The sequence below is a fragment of the Scyliorhinus torazame genome, chromosome 4 (genome assembly GCF_047496885.1).
Source record: "Scyliorhinus torazame isolate Kashiwa2021f chromosome 4, sScyTor2.1, whole genome shotgun sequence".
Classification (NCBI taxonomy): Eukaryota; Metazoa; Chordata; class Chondrichthyes; order Carcharhiniformes; family Scyliorhinidae; genus Scyliorhinus; species Scyliorhinus torazame.
In genome coordinates, this window is record NC_092710.1 from 367,797,007 (window position 1) to 367,818,670 (window position 21,664).

Sequence of the window (21,664 nt, forward strand, 5' to 3'; positions counted from 1 at the left end):
ACACACCCTGCACACAGCTCAGTCACTACACTCCCTGCGCACACCTCAGTCACTGCACACACCTCAGTCACTACACTCCCTGCACACACCTCAGTCACTACACACCCTGCACACACCTCAGTCACTACACACACACTTCTGCCCTCCCCCCGCGCACACTCCCCTGCCCCCCCTCCCCCCGCGCACACTCCCCTGCCCCCCCTCCCCCCGCGCACACTCCCCTGCCCCCCCTCCCCCCGCGCACACTCCCCTGCCCCCCCTCCCCCCGCGCACACTCCCCTGCCCCCCCCCCCTCCCCCCGCGCACACTCCCTGCCCCCCCTCCCCCCGCGCACACTCCCCTGCCCCCCCTCCCCCCGCGCACACTCCCCTGCCCCCCCTCCCCCCCGCGCACACTCCCCTGCCCCCCCTCCCCCCGCGCACACTCCCCTGCCCCCCTCCCCCCGCGCACACTCCCCTGCCCCCCCTCCCCCCGCGCACACTCCCCTGCCCCCCCTCCCCCCGCGCACACTCCCCTGCCCCCCCTCCCCCCGCGCACACTCCCCTGCCCCCCCTCCCCCCGCGCACACTCCCCTGCCCCCCCTCCCCCCGCGCACACTCCCCTGCCCCCCCTCCCCCCGCGCACACTCCCCTGCCCCCCCTCCCCCCGCGCACACTCCCCTGCCCCCCCTCCCCCCGCGCACACTCCCCTGCCCCCCCTCCCCCCGCGCACACTCCCCTGCCCCCCCTCCCCCCGCGCACACTCCCCTGCCGCCCTCCCCCCGCGCACACTCCCCTGCCCTCCCCCCGCGCACACTCCCCTGCCCCCCCCGCGCACACCCCTCTGCCCTCTCCTCCCCCCGCGCACACCCCTCTGCCCCCCCGCGCACACCCCTCTGCCCCCCCCGCGCACACCCCTCTGCCCCCCCCCCTGCGCACACCCTCTGCCCCCCCCGCGCACACCCCTCTGCCCCCCCCCCCCTGCGCACACCCCTCTGCTCCCCCCGCGCACACCCCTCTGCCCTCGCCTTTAGTTCTGTCACTTGCCAGGTGAATAAATCCAAATTAGAAGCTGCAACTGACCTTTGAACTGTGGATGGACACCCTTGAGATAATGAAGTATGACAGTCTGGTGTACAATGAATAGCGAGTTTTTGATGGATTGTCTTCTGCTTTGCCCCCCCCACCCCAGATGCCTGAAGAAATTTGCACCGTTGATGATGAGGTGGAGACCTTTGCATTTCAGGCTGAGATTGCTCAGCTCATGTCATTGATCATCAACACCTTCTATTCTAACAAAGAAATCTTCCTCCGGGAACTTATCTCCAATTCCTCTGATGTGAGTTTCTGTTTCTCTTGTTGCATTGCTGACAGTGTGGCCATGTTTCTGCCCATTAGCTAATTCTCTATTTTATGGGAGGAAACCCACGCAGACTCCACACACTGACCCGAGCCGGGAATTGAACCTGGGACCCTGGAGCTGTGAAGCCAGAGCTCAAATACCATGGGCTCTTCTCTCATAAGACTGAGGAATAGGGCTACAGAGAATGCTCTTCCACTGACTTGATGGGCTGAATGGTTTCCTTCTGCACTGTGAAGCTTAAGATTATTTGGTTTCCTCTGCAATGTTGCCCATCTTGTGCCACCATTCCATACTCCTAAAACTCAACCGTCTGAACTGGCTTCAGACTCCTTGTAAATTCCTCGCCCTCCGATCTGCTGATTGACAGTCCCTTTCTCCACTCCCTGTTCCGGAGATCGGTGTGTTCCATCCTCTTTGGAAATCAATTTTGTAGCCGCCTTTAGTTTGAACTTTTAGAATTCCCTCCCAAAGCCGCCTCACGGATATGTAGGAGGGGTTTCATCTTTTCATTCTTATAACTGTTTTTGTTTCATTTTGGCTGTTTGACGTTCAGCCATTTTGTTTATTTTGATATGATTTGCTTGCATTTTATTCTGTAGGCTCTGGACAAGATCCGATATGAAAGCTTGACCGATCCTTCAAAATTGGAAACTGGCAAGGATCTGAAGATTGAAATCATCCCCAACCTGCGCGAACGTACCCTCACCGTCATCGACACTGGGATCGGGATGACCAAGGCTGATCTGATCAACAACTTGGGCACCATTGCCAAGTCTGGCACCAAAGCCTTCATGGAAGCTCTGCAGGCTGGTGCAGATATTTCAATGATTGGCCAGTTTGGTGTTGGCTTCTATTCTGCCTACTTGGTGGCTGAGAAGGTTACAGTGCTCACCAAGCACAATGACGATGAGGCATATGCCTGGGAATCATCAGCTGGTGGCTCCTTCACTGTCAAAACTTATACTGGTGAGTAATAAATGGGGAAGGAGCAGTGAAAACTGGGTGGGTTGTTTGCAGTTGATAGTCTGGCTGCATGAGATGTAGTCTGTAACTCTGAAATTGTGCTGATCCCAGTCAGGACAGCTGTGGGATAAAGCAGGATTCCCATTTCCTTGATATTGCGGGTGGGTTGATGTGTGTAGTTTACAAGCCTGAATTATGGCTACTTGATTGAGGTGACTGTCTTTTATTCCAGTGCAAGGGTCAACTTCCAAGAGGTATGTAAATTTGTTTTTTTTTTTTAAAGCAGAAAATCTGAAGAATTAGGAGGAGGGGGGCCTGCTCTGCCATTCAATAGTGGTTAGCACTACTGTCGCTCTGCAGGGGGCATGGGTTCAGTTCCGGCCTTGGATGACTCTGGAGTTTGCATGCGCTCCCTGTGCATGGGTTTCCTCCGAGTGCTACGGTTTTCCCCCACAGCCCAAAGATATGCAGATGAGGTGGATTGTCCCTTTGTGTCTTTATAACAGTTAGATGGAGCTGTGAGGATGTGGGCCTGCTGGGCAGGGTGCTCTGAGAGATGCAGACTCTATGGGCCAAATCGCCTCCTGCACCATTCATACAGTCCTATGCTGTATGGATTCCAACTGCCTTTTGCTAGCATTCTGGATAGAAATGTCAGTGTACATGCATTTAATTAAACGGCAACACTTCAGCACAGCATGTTTTGAAATATGATTGAGTGGTAAGTATTTACAGTCACATGTTTCAATGAGAGTATCATTGGGACCCATTTTTTTAAGAAAATATTTTATTGAAGGATTTTTAATTTTCAGTTTTAACACTTTTTAACATTCCTTAAACAACTGCGCGGGCCGACACACGCAAAAAAACCTAAAGACAACGTCCCCTACTAGCCCCGCCCTATTTCCTAATTACTCGTTAACTAATAATTACTAAATTCCCTGTCCTTGGCTTACACTACCATGCCTCCCATTTTCCTCTTCTCCTCCCTCCCCCCCCCCCCCCCCCCCCCCCCCCCCCCAATTGATCTCTCAAGGCGAACTTAATCTTTTACAGCCTGAAAAACCACGCCATGTCGCTGACCCACGCTCCTGACTTTGGCGGTTCCAAGTCTATCCCAGCAAAATCCGTCTGGCCAGCAGGGAGGAGAAGGCCAGAACATCGGCATCCCTCTGTGTTCTGGATCTTCCGCTACCCCAAATATTGCCAATCCTGGACTTGGAGTCGCCCTCCCTTCCAGGACCTCTGACACAACGTCTGCAAATCCCTGCCAGAATCCCCTCAACTTCGGACACGCCCAGAACACATGTACATGATCGCCGGGCTTCCCTTTCTCTCTTCCCCCCCCCCCCCCCCCCCCACAGCGTCCGCACCTATCCTCCACTTCCTCAATAAACTTGCTCATCCGGGCTACCGTCATGTGGGCCCTATGAACCACCTTGAACTGGACCATAAGTCTGGCACAAGCCTTTCCCATAATTCGATTTCCAACTCTCTCCTCCAGCTCCTCTTCCCACTTCCTCTTCACCTCCCTGATAGGGACTCCTTCCCATTCCATCAACTTGTATATCTCCGAGACCCTCCCCAATCCCTGTTTTTATCATTGGGATCTATTAATAGATCTGTAATCTTTCATACGTTCTTCGACAATTTAATTGGCCCAGATGACATCCCTTGCTGTAAGTGGCTGATTGCTCTATGGTCTTAAACCATACGTATGACGGAGTCTACATAGCTGCACAGAAAATACTGATCTGAAATTCAACAAACTTGTTTAAGCACTTGGCCTACATGTTAACGGCAGAGAGCACATTGATTAGAGTAACATGGTGTGCGTCTCAACAGTGGATCAGGAGCACCCAACCCAGTTGAATGAGTCCAGCTTTATTGCTGCCAGTTAAACTGGGAGGAATAAGTTTGGGTTTATTCTCCAGTTGTGAAGTGCTCAGACCTGAAAACGTTGAGCGCAACATCCAAGCATGAGCAAATACCAACAATTTCTGTTGCAATGTCTGTCGAAGTTAGTGGTTTGAAACTTGCCCGCCCATGTTCTCATTTGTATTGTGAACTACTGTTACTGCACAGCTTTGAAACATTTCTGATGTCCCCGTGCTGACTTGCGTGAAAATAGGATTGTGGTCTGGGTGCCTGGATGTTGCAGTACTTCAATTTCATTAGTCTCTCGTTGAAGTACTCTTCCAGACTCTGATCACGGAATTGTCCAGTGTTCTTGTTGGAGCTCTGGAATGTGTAATCCCCAGCCAATCCTGCGAGGCTCCATTTGACGAGGGAGTGAATGGCGACTGTGTTGATGTTTTGTGGGAGATGGTGTTCCCCTTCCAGCTGGAAATGTTGAGAATCGGGCTGGAATAAAGTCTGACTGGCAGGCACTTTGTAGGCTAAAGTTAAGGAAATGAGAATTGGTTAGTATTCCTCAAATTAAATCTTGATGCCTAAATCTGGATGGATTATTAAGACTAACAAACATCTGGCTATGTTTTCTTGCTCATTACTATCTAAATTACACCTTCTCTACCAGAACTCATGCAATTCTTCAGACAGGATGCAGGCTAGTGTTGGGAAAGGACTGGTCTGCTGGAGTTTTTCTTGGAGATTGAGTAAAACTTCGGCTTCAGTGGCAATATTCTGGACCCTGAGGTGATTTGCTGATGACTGCAGTGTTCGTTCGATTCACTGATGCAGTCGCGTCTATGTGCAGTAAACCTTGGGCTGATCAGTGGCAAGTAATATTTGTGCTATAAGTGTCAGACAATGACCATCTCCAGTGGAGTGCCCACCAGTATCCTGGGGTCATCATTGATCTGAAATTTAACCAGACCAGACATGTAAATGAATTTTGAATTCTGCATCAAAACTTTCGAACTCTTTTGCCTGGGTGAGAACAGCTCCAACAACATCCAGAACAAAACAGCCTGAGACTGGCACCAAATCTGCCATCCATTGAAACCTGGCAGCGCTGTGCCATCTGCAAGATCCACTGCTCAGAAATCACCCCCTTCCAACATCTTTACCAGCTGCAGGGACAGCAAGTCACCATGGAAATTCTTCCATGGAGCTCTTGACCTAGCAAATGTCATGAGTGAGACATCATTCCATCAAACCAATCAGACATACTCCAAGGAATATCATCAACTGGAAGTTATTCCAGTTGTGATGAGGTTCTGATAGTAAAGAGGATTTGTGATTCTCTGGACAAGGCAAGAGTAAAACATTGAACTTAATCACACTCACCTTGAGACTTTGGTAGCCTGGGTACTCTGGAATGCTGGGCATGGGGTACATGCTGGTGCTGTTAGATCGATGTCTTGATCTTTTCTGAGAGTATGCAGAAACTGACCGCTTGCATGTGCCACTCATGGTGAGAGCAGCTCCCTCTTCTGCAGCTAGTGACTCGATTGATTCTGATCTCAGCCGTTTTATATTGTGACAGGCACATGGCGTTGCTAATCAGGAGCAGGTGCCCTGACACGATTAACTTATTTGATCATGGGATTATTTGCTGTTCTCCAAATTGGACAGTGGATTTGACAGAGATAAAACTCCCTAATCCATTCAAGGCTTCCTGACACGCAGGAAGGTTCATTAAGAAAATGTGTAACTGATGACGCTGGATTGATTTGGAATAGTCTGTAATGGGATTAATTTATTGATGCACCTGCTGTCACCATCCTAAACACGGGCAGTAAAGTGACAGTCCCCTGGCAGGAAAACTGCCAACTTTATATCAAACTGATGGGCCCTTCATTAAAATGTTCACTTGTTCAGGCACTATAACCTGGTGTTCTTCCTGTCACCTGCTCGATACTCCTGTATCGCCGAGTAACAGCTTGTCGGCATTGCTGGCAGTGCAAGTTGAAATCCCACCGTATTTAATATGTTATATTGCACATTCTGACTTGAGTTCAGCAGCTCATGGTTTGGAAATTAGGCTGCTGCTGGTCAGCAAGCTTCATACACATGGCACATTGACTAAGAACTTGGCTACTTTTACACAGTCCCTACTCGCCCATGGTACTACTTCCTGGATTTTCTTACTGTGCTTCTAATGCTTTGGCCAGTCTGGAAAATGCACACCATCGCGGAACTGCTTTTTAAACACGTGACTGTTTGGCAGAAACTAAAACTGGCAATCTCATCATAGTATATAAAGATGTGGTAGCAATCCAACTAGTCACTGCAGAAAGGAAGAACTATTTAGTGCAATACTGAAGGTGTTGAGTTATCCTTTGAGTGCTGCGTTGGCTGATCTTGGCAGTAAGGATCTGTGCCCATAGGTTAGGGGTGAAGAATCCAGGCAGTATTCCCATTGCTGATGACTCCGGCATCTGAGTGCTGCCATGGCTGGTAGCATTAGTTGCATGGCTGCCTTCTGTTCCTTTCAATACTGCTTTGTTAATCTTGAGATGCTTTTTCCAAGAACAGCTTTCTCTCCAATTATTAATCCTTTGTTTTGTCTTTTAGGAAAGGGTGATGGGGAAGACTCTGCTGATGCAGTCATCCGTGGTACAAAGGTGGTTCTGCACCTGAAAGAAGATCAGGCTGAGTATCTAGAGGAAAAGAGGATCAAAGAGGTTGTGAAGAAACACTCTCAGTTCATAGGTTATCCTATTACACTCTTTGTAAGTACTGAGATGTTGACTTTCCCTTTAGAGTCTTGTATTGTTTAAATGCACTCCCCAACTCTGTTCACATTGTAATCCGGTCCTTAGCGTGTGTATCAATACCGTGGAAATCTCCATTTATTTTGCCGGGTGCATTTTCCAGCTCTGGTGGTTGTACCAGAAAACTGAAATTGGAGTTGGAGTATCGCTGAAAAAAGGCATTACTACGTATTCACCAATAAGGAGCCATAAATATTTGAACTGCAACATTATACCGTGGTGATCTAGACCACTCGCCATTACCTGAATCTGTGTTCATTGGACTTGCGGACTGGACAATGTTGAGTTTAACACCATGTATGCTCAAATAGATGGGTATTGCCATGGAATTCCTACTTGGCCAGCTCTTGCAAGCTCCTTTGTTGGGTTTGATGGAATAATACCCAACGTCTTTCCCCTTTTGTATTTCTGACATATGGATGATAACGTTTGTCATATTTAAATCTGTAGCAGCACGTAAGAATTTCCTTATGGTCTCCACCTGTGCTCAAATTCACCGTTTGAAATTGGAACAGTCAAATAAGCTCCCTTTCCTTTGATGTACTAATTGAGGAATCTGCTGGGGGTTCTCTAACCAGATCTACCACAAGCTTATCTTCAGTGGTCAATACACACACTGGGATTCTTACAGTTCTGCACACTATAAGATTGACCGTATCAACAAACTTGTAAATAGGGCCTGAGTCATTTGCTCACTGCAAGCTTGATACTGAAATTGGGCCCATCAAAGATGGCCTGTGTGATAATGGCTTGTCTGATCAGATCATTTCACATTGCATATCGCGTAAACTTTGTGTGTGTGTGGGCCCTGAAATGTAGCTAATCTAGATTATCTCTGAGCGACAGGTGAACCTTGCTGTTTCACACTGCTGGCATCACAAGTGATGTTTGTTACTCAGTAAAATAAATGTGAGTCCTGCTTCAATACTTTTCCACAGCCCAATTCCAGTGATGATTGCACTCCAGGCTGCATCTCAATTAGCTCTTGCTTGCCCTTGTTAGACTGCTGCGTTTATCATTCCATGTGCTCAGTGCTTTAATCGTTCTCATGTTTTCCTCTCTGCCATTTGTTCTTTGTTGTAAAATTAGAGCATGTGTGGAAATGTCATTGCCTGACATTCAGTCTGTTACATCATAGTGTGATTTTCATTTTCCACCATCTCACTGAGGGTCTGTTTAGCACAGGGCTAAATCGCTGGCTTTGAAAGCAGACCAAGGCAGGCCAGCAGCACGGTTCGATTCCTGTAACAGCCTCCCGAACAGGCGCCGGAATGTGGCGACTAGGGGCTTTTCACAGTAACTTCATTTGAAGCCTACTTGTGACAAGTTTTCAATTCAAAAGGGACAGTTCTTCTTCACGTTGGGCTAACTATCAATTTAAGTGCCTGTTTCTTGTAGATTTTGGAAGAAGTGGTGGTGGGATGTTTACTGATGTTGTGACTTGTTTTCTTCAGGTTGAGAAGGAACGGGAAAAGGAGATCAGTGACGATGAGGCTGAAACTGAGGAAAAGCCTGAGAAAGAGGATGGTGCGGATATGGATGAAGGAGAGAAGCCCAAGATTGAAGATGTAGGTTCTGATGAGGAAGAAGATGGTGAAAAGAAGGACAAGAAAAAGACCAAGAAGATCAAAGAGAAATATATTGACCAAGAGGAGCTGAACAAAACAAAACCCATTTGGACTCGCAATCCTGATGACATCACACAGGAGGAGTATGGCGAGTTCTACAAGAGCCTCACTAATGATTGGGAGGACCATCTTGCTGTGAAGGCAGGTTTAACCTGATTTTGAGTGCACTGTAACATCTTTAACATGCCATGTATATTGTGGGATAGAAGCAAATAACACTACTTGGAGACTGCCAGCTGGACTAACAAAACTGTTTTTAGTATCCTCCCATGTAATTCTTGTGGGTGAGATCCAATCGAGTGGGCTGCTTTGTCCTGGATGGTGTCGAGCTTGAGTGTTGGGGCTGCGCTCATCCAGGCAAGTGGAGAGTATTCCATTACACTCCTGACTTGTGCCTTGTAGGTGGGGGACAGGAGGTGGGTTAGTCGCCATAGGATTCCTAGCCTTTGACCTGCCCTGGTAGCCTCCGTATTAATGTGGCTAGTCCCGTTCGGCTTCTGATCAATGCTAAGCCCATGCTGCTTCCCGGCTTGGGTCACTGCGGAGCCTACACATTCTCCCCGTATCTGCGTGGGCTTTCTCCCTCCGTGTACCCGAATAGGTGCCGGAGTGCGGCAACTAGGGGCTTTTCACAGTAACTTCATTGCAGCATTAATGTAAGTCTACTTGTGACACTAATAAAGATAATTATTGGTTTGACACTGGCAGAAACACAGCTCCCTGGTGACTGTTATTCGTTAATTGACGACCCTTTCCCATCAGAGTGCAGAAGTAAAAATGCCTTGCTACAGTTTGTAGAGAGCCTTGGTGAGACCCCACTGGGAGTAATGTGTTTGGTTTTCGTCCCCTTCTCTCAAAGAAAGGATTTTGGTGTCATAGAGTGCGTGTAACAGGTTCACCAGATTGGGTTTTAGGAGAGATTGACTCTGGGTCTGTGTTTTGAAAAATGAGGGGTAGCCTCATTGTAACTTACCAAATGTTCAGTGTGTGATGGTGGCCGGTGAGTCTAAAACCAGGAGCATAGCTCCAGGATAAGGGGTAGGGCCATTTGGGACTGGGATGAGGCAGTGAAGCTTTGGAATTCTCTACCCCAGCATTGAGCATGTTCAAGACTGAAATTGATAGATTTCTGGAACCAGTGACATTCAGTGATACGGCGACCATGAAGGGAAGTGGAGCGGAGATGGGTGATCAGTCATGATCTAATTGCAGGCTCGATGGGTTGAATAACTTGTGCCTGTTCCTAGGGTGGCATATTGGTTAGCACTGCTACCTCATAGCTCCACTGACTCGGGTTCAATTCCGGCCTCGGGCGACTGGAGTCTGCACTTTCTCCCCGTGTCTGCGTGGGTTCCTCCGGGTGCTCCGGTTTCCTCCTCCTGTCTAAAGATGTGCAGGTTAGGTGGATTGGCCATGATAAACTGTCCCTTCGTGTCCAAAAAGGTTTGGTGGGGTTACTGGGTAATGGGGATAGGGTGGAGGTGTGCGCTTAAGTAGGTGCTCTTTCCAAGGATTGGTGCAGACTCGAGGGGCTGAATGGCCTGCACTGTAAATTCTATGATTCAACTTCACTTTAATTTGACTGCCTGGGACTTGAAATCTTCAGTCAGAATCATTTCAGGCAATTCAAAGTCCATCCCGAAGACCATCCTGAACATTCCCTGTACCTGACCTTGTCGCCAGATATTTGTCATGAAATAAAGATAGCAGAGGTTGGTTAGCTCTGAGAATAATTTGTGGCTTTTCCCCTCAGCATTTCTCTGTTGAGGGCCAGCTGGAATTTCGTGCCCTCCTGTTCATTCCCAGGAGGGCTCCCTTTGACCTATTTGAAAACAAGAAGAAGAAGAACAACATCAAGCTTTATGTGCGCCGAGTCTTCATCATGGACAGTTGTGAGGAGCTGATCCCTGAGTATCTGAGTGAGTATTTTAATAAGTGTGTTGTGGGCCATGGACAGCTGTGAGGAACTGATCCCAGAGTATGAGTGTTTTAATAAATGTGTTGTGTGGCCTTTCTGATTTGGGTACAGGTGGTGGAATGTTCCCCTCATGGTACTACTGTTTGGTGTAGGCTACTGGATATTGACTTCCAGTTTCAGGGATTCCTGTTCAGAAATTATACCTCCACAAATCTCTTATTGCCTTTGTTTTTATTAGCTCTTGTGGCTTCCTTTAGTTAGCCTCGAACTTGTGCACCGCATGTTCTGAGTTACAGTGCAGCAGATGTGGTCGTTCATGTCTGCCAATCTGGTCATCCCAGTAACAGCTGTTTTTGGGGTGCTCTGGCTGTAGTCCAAACAAATTTATTCAGCTAGTACATGTAGCAGGGTGCACTAATGTAGTGCATCCTGCCATGACATTGATCATTTGTGAAAGCTTCTCAATCAGCCCAGTGTGTGTGAAAGGTGAGTGATTGACTGGTATTCTTTTTATGCGTAGAATTCTATAGTCTGACTTCCGCTAAACTTGGAAGTCTAAAGTTCAGTGTGTGTTATTTCAGTGGTGTAAGCCCAGATACCTGGCTCTCTTGGACTCTGTCTTTTGTCATTAAGACCCTTTTGGTTCATGTCTGATGTGACTGATTGTCTTAACGCAGACTTTGTTCGTGGTGTGGTGGACTCTGAGGACCTGCCCTTGAATATTTCCCGAGAAATGCTTCAACAGAGCAAAATCCTGAAGGTCATTCGCAAGAACATTGTCAAGAAGTGCATGGAGCTCTTCTCTGAGCTGGCAGAGGACAAGGAAAACTATAAGAAATTCTATGAGCAGTTCTCCAAGAACCTGAAGGTACGGGCAAAAGGAGGAAGAAGCTCCTGCTTCGTATTGGCCTGCTGTTTGTATGAAGGGCAAAAAGCAGGGGGGGTGGGGAAGAGTGGGGCTCTCTACTTGGTGAGTGCAGTTTCCTTCCTGGGAATTTCACCTCCATTGTCCTGGCACAAATGTCTAATCACTATTTATTGAATTGCTGAAGGGCCTACAGTATAGAGGGTGTAGATTAACCCATTAAATGTGCAACTCAAATCGTTCTCTCGCTGCACACGTACGGTGAGGGATGGCAGTAGGTCACCCCCCCCCCCCCCCCCCCAGGTCTGTTCCGTCATACAATTCAATCAGCCATTCAACCGCCCATTCCTACCCCAATCAGCCATTCAACCGCCCATTCCTACCCCCAATCAGCCATTCAACCACCCATTCCTCCCCCCAATTAGCCATTCAACCGTCCATTCCTACCTACCCCAATCAGCCATTCAACCGCCCATTCCTCCCCCCAATCAGCCATTCAACCACCCATTCCTCCCCCCAATTAGCCATTCAACCGTCCATTCCTACCTACCCCAATCAGCCATTCAACCGCCCATTCCTACCCCCAATCAGCCATTCAACCACCCATTCCTCCCCCCAATTAGCCATTCAACCGCCCATTCCTACCTACCCCAATCAGCCATTCAACCGCCCATTCCTACCCCCAATCAGCCATTCAACCACCCATTCCTCCCCCCAATTAGCCATTCAACCGCCCATTCCTACCTACCCCAATCAGCCATTCAACCGCCCATTCCTCCCCCCAATCAGCCATTCAACCACCCATTCCTACCTACCCCCAATAATCTTTCATCCCCGTGTTAATATAGCACTTGGGGCGAGTGGAATCAAAGGTTATGGGGAGAAAGCAGGATTAGACTATTGAGTTGGATGATCAGCCATGATCGTGATAAATGGTGGAGCAGGCTTGAAGGGCCAAACGGCCTGCTCCTGTCTTCTATGTATCTATGTAATCAAGAATCTATCTACTCTTGTTTTCAAACTATTTAAAGCCTTTGCTTCTGCCCTTTGAGGAAGGGAATTCTGAAGACTTCATCTTCAGTCGTACACCTGCAGCACAGAAAAGGCCCTTTGGCCCATTGTGTCTGTGCCAGTCACAAACAAGCACCTGGCCCATAGCCTTGTATGCCTTGGCATTGAAAATGCTCATCTAAATACTTCTTAGTTCCAGACTCCCACCACCCTCTGGATAAAACGGTTTTCCCTCCCATCCCCTCTAGACCCCCTGCCCCTTATCTTAAATCAATGCCCCCCCAGTCATTGATCCCTCCACGAAGAAAAGCTTCTCGTGTATATCCCTCATAATTTCATACGTCTCAGGTGGAAAATATACAGTAAATGGCAGAACCCTGAAGAGTATTGATAGGCAGAGGGATCTGGGTGTACAGGTCCACAAGAAGGCATATCGCAGCTTTATGGAACCTTAGTTAGGCCATATTGTGTTCCATTCTTGTCGCCATGCTACCAGAATGACGTGGATGCTTTGGAGAGGGTACAGAAGAGGTTTACCAGGATGTTGCCTGGCGTGGAGGGCATTAGCTGTAAGGAGCGATAGGATAAACTTGGTTTGTTCTCATTGGAGTGACGGAGGTTGAGGGGCGACCTGATAGGAATCTACAAAATTGAGGGGAATGGTCAGGACGTTTTTCCCCAGGGTAGAAGAGTCAATTACTAGGAAACATAGATTTATGGTGTTTGGGGAAGTTTAGAGATGTGCAAGGGAAGGAGGAGGTGGTGGAAGCAGGTACAATAGTGATGTTTATGGGGCGTCTTGACAAAAACATGAACAGGATGGAAATAGACCCTGGAAGTGAAGAAGGTTTTGGGTTAGACGGGCAGCATGGTTGGTGCAGGCTTGGCAGGCCGAAGCTGTAATTTCCTTTGTTCATGTGTTCTCTCTCTCACCCCACCGTCTCCTCTGTTCCAAAGAAAACAATCCCAGTCTATCCAATCTCTCTTCATAACTAAAACTTTCCAGCCCAAGCACCATCTGGTGAATTTCCTCTGTACCCTTTCCAGTGCTATCTCATCCCTCCTATAATGTGAATTCCAGAACTGCACAATACTGCTGTGGCCTAACCAACATTTTGTACAATTCCCACATAACCTCCCTGCTCTCGGACTCCTCAGCTAATAAAGGCAAGTATACCATATACTTTCTGAGCCACTTTATCCACCTGCTCTGCTACCTTCAGGGAGCAGTGTGCATGCGCATCAAGATCCCTCTGATCCTCGGTGCTTCCGTTTATCATGTATTCCCTTGCCTTTTTCGTCCTGCCCAAGTACATCAACTCACACTTATCCTGATTGAATTCCATTTGCCACTGATCAGCCCATCTGACCAGCCAGTCTGTATCCTGTAATCGAAGGCGATCCTCACTATTTACCAATTTTCATATCATCTGTGAATCAACCCTACAATGGCAATCATTTATATAAACCACACACAGCAAGGGCTCTTGAAGAAAAAAAAATCTCATTGGTCTTAATGGCAGTCTAAGCTTTCCTAATGACTTGCTGTATCTGTTTGTTCAGACACCCAGATCCCTCTACCTCAAGAGGTCTGCCATCTCCCCATTTAGACAATGCGTTTTTAAAATTCTGAACTTGTAATTCTTGATGTAAGATGGTGTAATAACTGTTATCCTTTCTTTAACTCCTAGCTGGGGATCCATGAGGACTCCCAGAATCGCAAGAAGCTGTCTGAAATGCTGCGTTACCACACCTCGCAGTGTGGAGACGAGCTCACCCCATTATCAGACTATGTCTCCCGAATGAAGGAAAACCAGAAGTGCATCTACTATATAACCGGTGAGTTGTGGTCCAGTGAGAAATATCTGGTTTGCTGATTAGAGGAGAGTGTGGGTCTGATGAGCAGCACCACACGACCTCTGCTTGCTTTGTAATGCAAGTGAATGAAATGAACAGTAGGCCGTTCAGCCCCTTGAGACTGACTTCTATGCAGTAAGATCATGTTTGCTCCATATTCTTGAACATCTTGTCTAGGAAAAATGTATTGCTCTCTGGTTTAAAATTGGGCTGTTTTTGTAAGTGGAGTTCTACCCAGTGTGTGAAGGAGTCTTTCCTAACTTCTCTCCTGAATGGCTTGGCTCTGATTGTTTTAGATTTCTCCTATCGCTGTGGAAAATTTCACACACACTAAAATTCCTCTATTCAACCATCCCGTACCTGTATAAATTTCAAAGAATCCATAATCTCTTCATAATCTGACCCGTTGTAAAACTTGGAAAAAATCTTGAATAATGTCTGTTAATATGAAAGCATTGAATTTCCCAGACACCAAACTTGGGCAATACATTGTTCTGCTACAAGATACTTGACAACATGTCCAAGATGTGGTTTTGTGAGCAGTGAGTTTGACGCTGTTGTTTTTCTAGACTATCCCAAGTTACTTGTCCCTCTGCCATTAACGGAAGGTGCTGATGTCAGCCATTCTTGAACCTTTCTCTTACAAAATGTTTCATTGTCGCTCACTGCTGTAAACATTAATTTTTGCTATGACGAGTTCTTTGTTAAAACCATGGAAGTTGGAGCCTGTCCTGGTGTTGTCTATCCTTTAAAATAGATTATTACAACAAGTTACCAGCATGCAGCTAAACCTGATGTGAGCAAGTCTCAACTGTTCATCTGGCACATTCCAAACCAGAAATATTCCCACTTCATTAAAGCAGAGCCTTTAACATTGCTTTGTTACAGATATGGGTGTCTCTTGACTTGTTTTTTATTACTAATCTCACGGCTGAGATTATTTTTTAGTGTAAACAAGTACATTGCCATCAGCTCTGCTCTCAGCTTCTCAACACATGCTGGTAATATTGGTATAATATGATCGAGTTCAGTTCCCAGACCAGCTGTGGTAGCTCATGGAAGGCTGTCTTGCTTTGGAGTGCTACTATTAATAGCTAATTCTCTTTTGAATGGGGACACCAGTGATGCTCTGTGGGTGGACTCATTACTAATTATCAAGCATGTACTCTTACAAATGTCAGTATATATCCTTTTGAATAAAACTAGCTTTGGTTCCAAGGTGTTTGACAACAGCATTATGAAGCCAATTTAGATACGGCTCCATAAATTGGACAGGAGACCAAGAGCTTGCTCAAAGATTCATAGACTTTTACAGCACAAGGAAAGAGACCTTCCCACCCACCGTCTGGTCCCTGAAAATCCCATCCGTTGCAAGGATCGAGGAAAGCAGTGATGATACAGATAGTGTACATGTGAAAAATAACCTGCCTCTGGCTAGCATGTGGATCATAAATAGGTTGGAGCCAACTTTTGATCCTTGAGGGACACTAATGAGAAGGAACAGGGTGCCAGCATCCCACTCAGCTGGATAACCGAGGAGGAGAAAGCTGTGATGAACGATGTCGAAGATTGTACTGGTGTGTGTGGTGCCTGGAAATGTACACAGTGTTCCAGGCGCTTATGGATTTTTTGATCACCAAATGTATTGAAAGAGGGGAGAAATGTGTACTCTGACCAGCAGAATGCCATTTAAAGACCATGTCCAGCAGCAAAATAACAACTAATATCCTCTGGAAGGAGACCTGCCACCCTTACCTGGCTGGGATGTGTGTGGCTCCAGGAACACACCTGTGTAGTTGATACTTGACTGGTCTCAAGCAACTCCGATCAAGGGTAATTGGGGGATTGGCAGCAAATGCCGGCCTTGCCAGTGATGTCCACATTCTATGAATATATTTTTTTAAAGTAACTGCCTGCAGGGACCAGCCCAGCCAGTGGTTACAGCCATGATAGCTTACAGTCCAGTTCTTAATTTCACCCATGGAGATAAAACATATGCTGTTCCTTTTTTCAGGTGAAAGCAAAGATCAAGTAGCTAACTCTGCCTTTGTGGAGTGTGTCAGGAAGCGGGGCTTTGAGGTGGTATACATGACTGAGCCCATCGATGAATACTGTGTGCAGCAGCTGAAGGAGTTTGATGGTAAGCAGCTTGTCTCTGTCACAAAGGAGGGACTTGAGCTGCCTGAGGATGATGAGGAGAAGAAAAAGCGCGAAGAAGACCGAGCCAAGTATGATAACCTGTGCAAGCTCATGAAGGAGATTCTGGACAAGAAGGTGGAGAAGGTAAATTGGAGAGAGTTAATTCACAGCAACAGCATTTAGAGATCATTGTCTTGACCCTTATCCTGTGCCATGTAATGTTTGGATTATCTTTTGTTACGACACCCTGGACTAGGGTGCAGTCAATTTCAGCTCCCTTGACCAAGAATCTCGACGCAAGTCTTTGGGCCTTGGCTGCCCAAAAGAGTCTTTGTTTCATATGGCTGTCTGTAAGCAGACCTTCCTGATCCAGGTCTGCAGCCTGTAATTGTTTCATTGCAGATTCACCTCACAGCCTTTCAGCAGAGAGCAGGTTCTTCCCAAGTGTTCAGGATTCAAACAGCTCCTGAAAACCTTTTCTGCTCAAATAGGAGCCGTCACCACCTGTTACAGGGCAGAATACGGCCTTTTGGCCAATTCATTGACCACCAGCGAATCAATTGAACAGAATCCTGCCCTATCTCTTGGAAGCCGGAAAAGGTATTCTATTCCGGAACCCAGGGCTGTTTACTATGTTGTAACTTTCTGAATTCCTCATTTTCTATGCTGCTTGACTTAAAGATACATGTCCGTTAAGCATCCATGGATAAAAAACAATGGGGAAATTGAAAATCAACCTCTTGAGAAATGACTGGAATAAAATCCAGGTCCTTCCAGCAGTGTTAACTGATGTTAAACATGCTGTCTCCAGAGAGGGGAGCTGAGCCTAGGACTTGTTCCCTTGTGATCCCTGCTGCTGTACGGTGTCCGCAGTCAACCATTAACATTATTGCCTGGACAAGGGACCATTTGGGTGAGGTATTTGGTGGCTGTTAGCAGTAGATTGTATCTCAGCAAAGAGGGAGGGGCACCTCTGGCACATTTGAGGTGAAATGTTCTGTTACCAATAGACAAGTCCCATCTGAAGCAGTGACTAAGTGGAGAAGCGAGTGACTTTAACACATTGGAATCTGTTTCAGGTGACTGTTTCGAACCGACTTGTCTCCTCCCCATGCTGCATTGTGACCAGCACCTATGGCTGGACTGCTAACATGGAGAGGATCATGAAGGCTCAAGCCCTGAGGGACAATTCAACCATGGGTTATATGATGGCCAAGAAACACCTGGAGATCAACCCTGACCACCCAATCGTGGACACTCTGAGGCAGAAAGCTGATGTAGACAAGAATGACAAAGCTGTTAAAGACCTTGTGATCCTGCTCTTCGAGACTGCGCTGTTGTCCTCTGGGTTTTCATTGGATGATCCACAGACTCACTCTAACCGTATCTACAGAATGATCAAGCTGGGTCTGGGTAAGTGGTTACTGAGCAAAGAAGCAGATTACTGCTGCTCTTTACAATATAGTAAGAAGTCTCCTGAGGAAGGAGCAGCGCTCCAAAAGCTAGTGATTCGAAACAAACCTGTTGGACTTTAACCTGGTGTTGTAAGACTTTGTACTGTGCTCACCCCAGTCCAACGCCGGCATCTCCACATCATCTTTTACAATATAGTGTGTAAAATATCTGATAGTTAAATTTGCTGAGTCTGCAAGGAGGCATAGACAAGTGGGCAAAAAATTGGCAGGTGGAGTATAAGAACATGGGTAAATGTGAACTTGCCCACTTGTGACAGGAAAAATAGACCAGCAGCATATTATTGAAATGGGGATTCATTTGGGTCTCATAGAATTTACAGTGCAGAAGGAGGCCATTCGGCCCATCGAGTCTGCACACAAGCCCACACCTCCACCCTATCCCCATTACCCAGTAACCCCACCCAACACTAAGGGCAATTTTGGACACACAGGACAATTTAGCATGGCCAATCCACCTAACCTGCACATCTTTGGACTGTGGGAGGAAACCGGAGCACCCGGAGGAAACCCAAGCGCACACGGGGAGAACGTGCAGACTCCGCACAGACCGTGACCCAAGCCGGGAATCAAACCTGGGACCCTGGAGCTGTGAAGCAATTGTGCTAACCACAGTGCTACCCTGCTGCCCGGTCTGTACCTGTTGGAGTTTAGAATGAAAGGTGATTTTATTGAAACATACAAAATCCTGAGGAGACTTAAATATGGAGAGCAAGTTTCGTGGGAGAGACCAGGGGGCACCGTTGAGATGGATTGAGACGACGAGTGGTTAGTATGTGGAATGGGGTGACTGGATCATGCTACCGTGGGGTGGCATGGTAGCACCATGGTTAGCATTGTTGCTTCACAGCACCAGGTTCGATTCCTGCCTTGGGTCACTGTGTGCAGTCTGCATGTTCTCCCAGTGTCTGCGTGGGTTTCCTCCGGGTGCTCCGGTTTCCTCCCACAGTCCAAAGATGTGCTGTTAGGTGGATTGGACATTCTGAATTCTCCCTATGTGACCCGAACAGGTGCTGGAATGTGGCGACTAGGGGCTTTTCACAGTAACTTGTTGCAGTGTTAATGTAAACCGACTTGTGACAATAAAAGATTATTAAAATTAAAGGTTTTTGATAGACTACTTGAGTCGGGTGTTATGTGCAGGCAAAGTATTTGGGGTCTCCATTCCAATCAGCCATCATATTGAATGGTGCGACAGACTGAACAGGACCTACTCCTGTGTTATAGAAGACCATGGGCCCTCTTGTCATTCCAAAATGAATTGCAGTTAAAATATGTGGATTAGATCGTGTACCACATGTAGCAGAGTGATTGTGCGCATTGGTGACTTGTACTAACACTCAGATTTTTACAGTGGTGTTAAATTGTTGTTCTGTTTTGAAAGGTATTGATGACGATGAGGTGCCTGTGGAAGAGACCACTCCACAACCTGTTGAAGATATCCCACCCCTGGAGGGAGATGAGGATGCATCCCGCATGGAGGAAGTTGACTAAAGCTGCTCTCTTCCTTTCTGTATTCTTCCTTGGTGTATTCAATTGGACTGTATTTAATTTGGACTTTTGAAAGGATCTGTTGTGCAGTGTGTAAAGTAATGATTGTCTGACCAGTCTGATCAGATCAATGTGGATTGGACCTCCTCTCTTTAGGGGGCGGAGTCTTGCACTACAGTCGTTATCAGATGTTACTGTCCTTTTTTTTTTATTTTCAAACGCATGTCATTTATACTTTTGCAGCTCTGCTGTAAAATAAAATCCGAAACTACTGGTGCAACTGAGGGCGTGGTTTTATTGTGCTGGGGGCAATTCCTCATTATTCCCACTATGCTTAAATTCTCCTTTCAAAATGCATAACCTCACACTTTTCCAGATTGTATTTCATTCATGTACCCACTCTCCTGGCTTGTCCAAATCAATCTGCAGCCCCCTTGCTTCCTCAATACTACCTGTCCCTCTACAGATCTTTGCATCATCTGCAAACTTAGCAACAGTGCCTTCTTCCAGATCATTAATGTATATTGTGAAAAGTTGTGGTCCCAGCACAGACTCCTGAGGCACACCACTAGTCACCGGCTGCCATCCTGAAAAAGACCCCTTTATCCCCACTCTCTGCCTTCTGCCAGTCAGCCAATCCTCTATCCATGCCAGGATCTTACCCTTTACACAATGGGCTCTTAACTTATTTAACAGTCAAAGGCCTTCTGGAAATAAAAATAAATCACGTCCACTGGTTCTCCTTTGTCTAACTTCCTTGTTACCTCCTCAAAGAACTCTTAACAGATTTGTCAACATGACCTCCTTTTGATGAAACTGTGCTGACTCAGTCCTATTTTATCAAGCACTTCCAAGTGCTTCATGATCTCATCTTTAATAACAGACTCTAAAATCTTACTAATGACCGAAGTCAGGCTAACCGGCCTATAATTTCATGTCTTCTGCCTCCCTCCCTTCTTAAACAGTGGTGTTACATTAGCTACTTTCCAGTCCTCTGGGACCCTTCCTGCCTCCAGCGATACCTGAAAGATCATCACCAATGCCTCCACAATTTCCTCAGCTATCTCTTTTAGCACCATAGGGTGTAGTACGTTTTCCAGTGATCCAATGTCTATTTTTGCCTGTCTTGCCTTTTGTATATTGAAAGAAACTTCCTATCTTGCTTTAAATTACTAGCTAGCTTGCACTCATATCTCATCTTCTCCCCCTTTATTGCTTTTTTAGTTGTCCTCTGCTCACTTTTAAATGATTCCCAATTCTCTGGCTTCCCACTAACCTTGCCACTTTGTCTGCTTTTTCTTTAGCTTTTATGCTGTCCTTGACATCCCTCGTCAGCCATGGATGCTTTGTCCTGCCCTTAGCATGTTTCCTCCTCCTCGGGATGAATTTCTGCTGTGCCTCCCGAATAACCCCCAAAAACTCCTGCCATTGCTGTTCCACTGTCTTCCCTGCTAGGCTCCTTTTCCAATCAATTCTGGCCAGCTCCTCCCTCATGTCTTTGTAGTTACCCTTATTTAATTGTAATCACGTTACATCTGATTGCAGCGTCTCCCTCTCAACCTGCAGGTAAACTCTATCATATTGTGGTCACTGCTCCCTAAGGGTTCCTTCACCTTAAGTTCCCTAATCAAGTCTGCCTCACTACACATCACCAAATCCAGAATTGCCTGTTCCCTAGTGGGCTCTACCACAAGCTGCTCCAAAAAAAATTCCACAAATTCCTTTTCTTGGGATCCACAACCAACCTGATTTTCCCAGTCCAAGTGTATATTGAAGTTGCTCATGATTATTGTGATATTGCCTTTTTTTTTTATTACATGCTTTCTCGAACTCCTGATTTATTTTCTGCCCCACATCCTGACTACTGCTAGGGGGCCTGTACATAACTTCCAGGGTCTTTTAACCTTTGCGATTCCCCAACTCTACCCACAGAGTTCTATGCCTTCTGATCTTGTATCACTCCTTGCTATCAATTTAACTTGATTCCTTACTAACAATGCAACCCAGCTCCCTTTGCCCATCTGCCTGTCCTTTCGATAGGACACATATCTTGGATATTTAGATCCCAGCCCTGATCCCCTTGCAGCCATGTCTGATGCCCTCAACATCGTAGTGGCCAATTTCAATATAAGCTCATTTACCATTTTCCGTATACTGCGCGCATTTAGGTCCAACACCCTCAGTCCTGCATTGACCACCTCCCGTCTCGCACTTGTCACCTGTTTTGCTCTGCCTGAGGGTGATGATCTAGAATTTTTGTTCTCTATTTCCCCTTCAGTTATGACGCCTAAGCTAAC

At 46.8% G+C, this 21,664-nt stretch overlaps 1 protein-coding gene across 1 annotated transcript; it reads left to right on the top strand.

The window, feature by feature from the left end:
* The first annotated feature begins 1,141 nt into the window (after positions 1-1,141).
* LOC140411231 (heat shock protein HSP 90-beta-like) lies at positions 1,142-19,647 on the top strand. The gene is made up of 10 exons (XM_072500338.1): positions 1,142-1,317; positions 1,941-2,307; positions 6,787-6,944; positions 8,441-8,755; positions 10,368-10,533; positions 11,210-11,400; positions 14,100-14,247; positions 16,280-16,548; positions 17,484-17,817; positions 19,261-19,647. Exons 1-10 carry the CDS (start codon positions 1,171-1,173, stop codon positions 19,368-19,370), a joined length of 2,205 nt encoding a protein of 734 aa, XP_072356439.1. The 5' UTR covers positions 1,142-1,170; the 3' UTR covers positions 19,371-19,647.
* Positions 19,648-21,664: the final 2,017 nt, after the last annotated feature.

Bases quoted from the DNA above. Each gene is read 5' to 3' on its own strand.
- LOC140411231 (XM_072500338.1), top strand. From the start codon at position 1,171: ATGCCTGAAGAAATTTGCACCGTTGATGATGAGGTGGAGACCTTTGCA. The intron at 6,945-8,440 runs GTAAGTACTGAG...TGTTTTCTTCAG, and splicing joins GTTATCCTATTACACTCTTT to GTTGAGAAGGAACGGGAAAA. The intron at 10,534-11,209 runs GTGAGTATTTTA...GTCTTAACGCAG, and splicing joins GCTGATCCCTGAGTATCTGA to ACTTTGTTCGTGGTGTGGTG.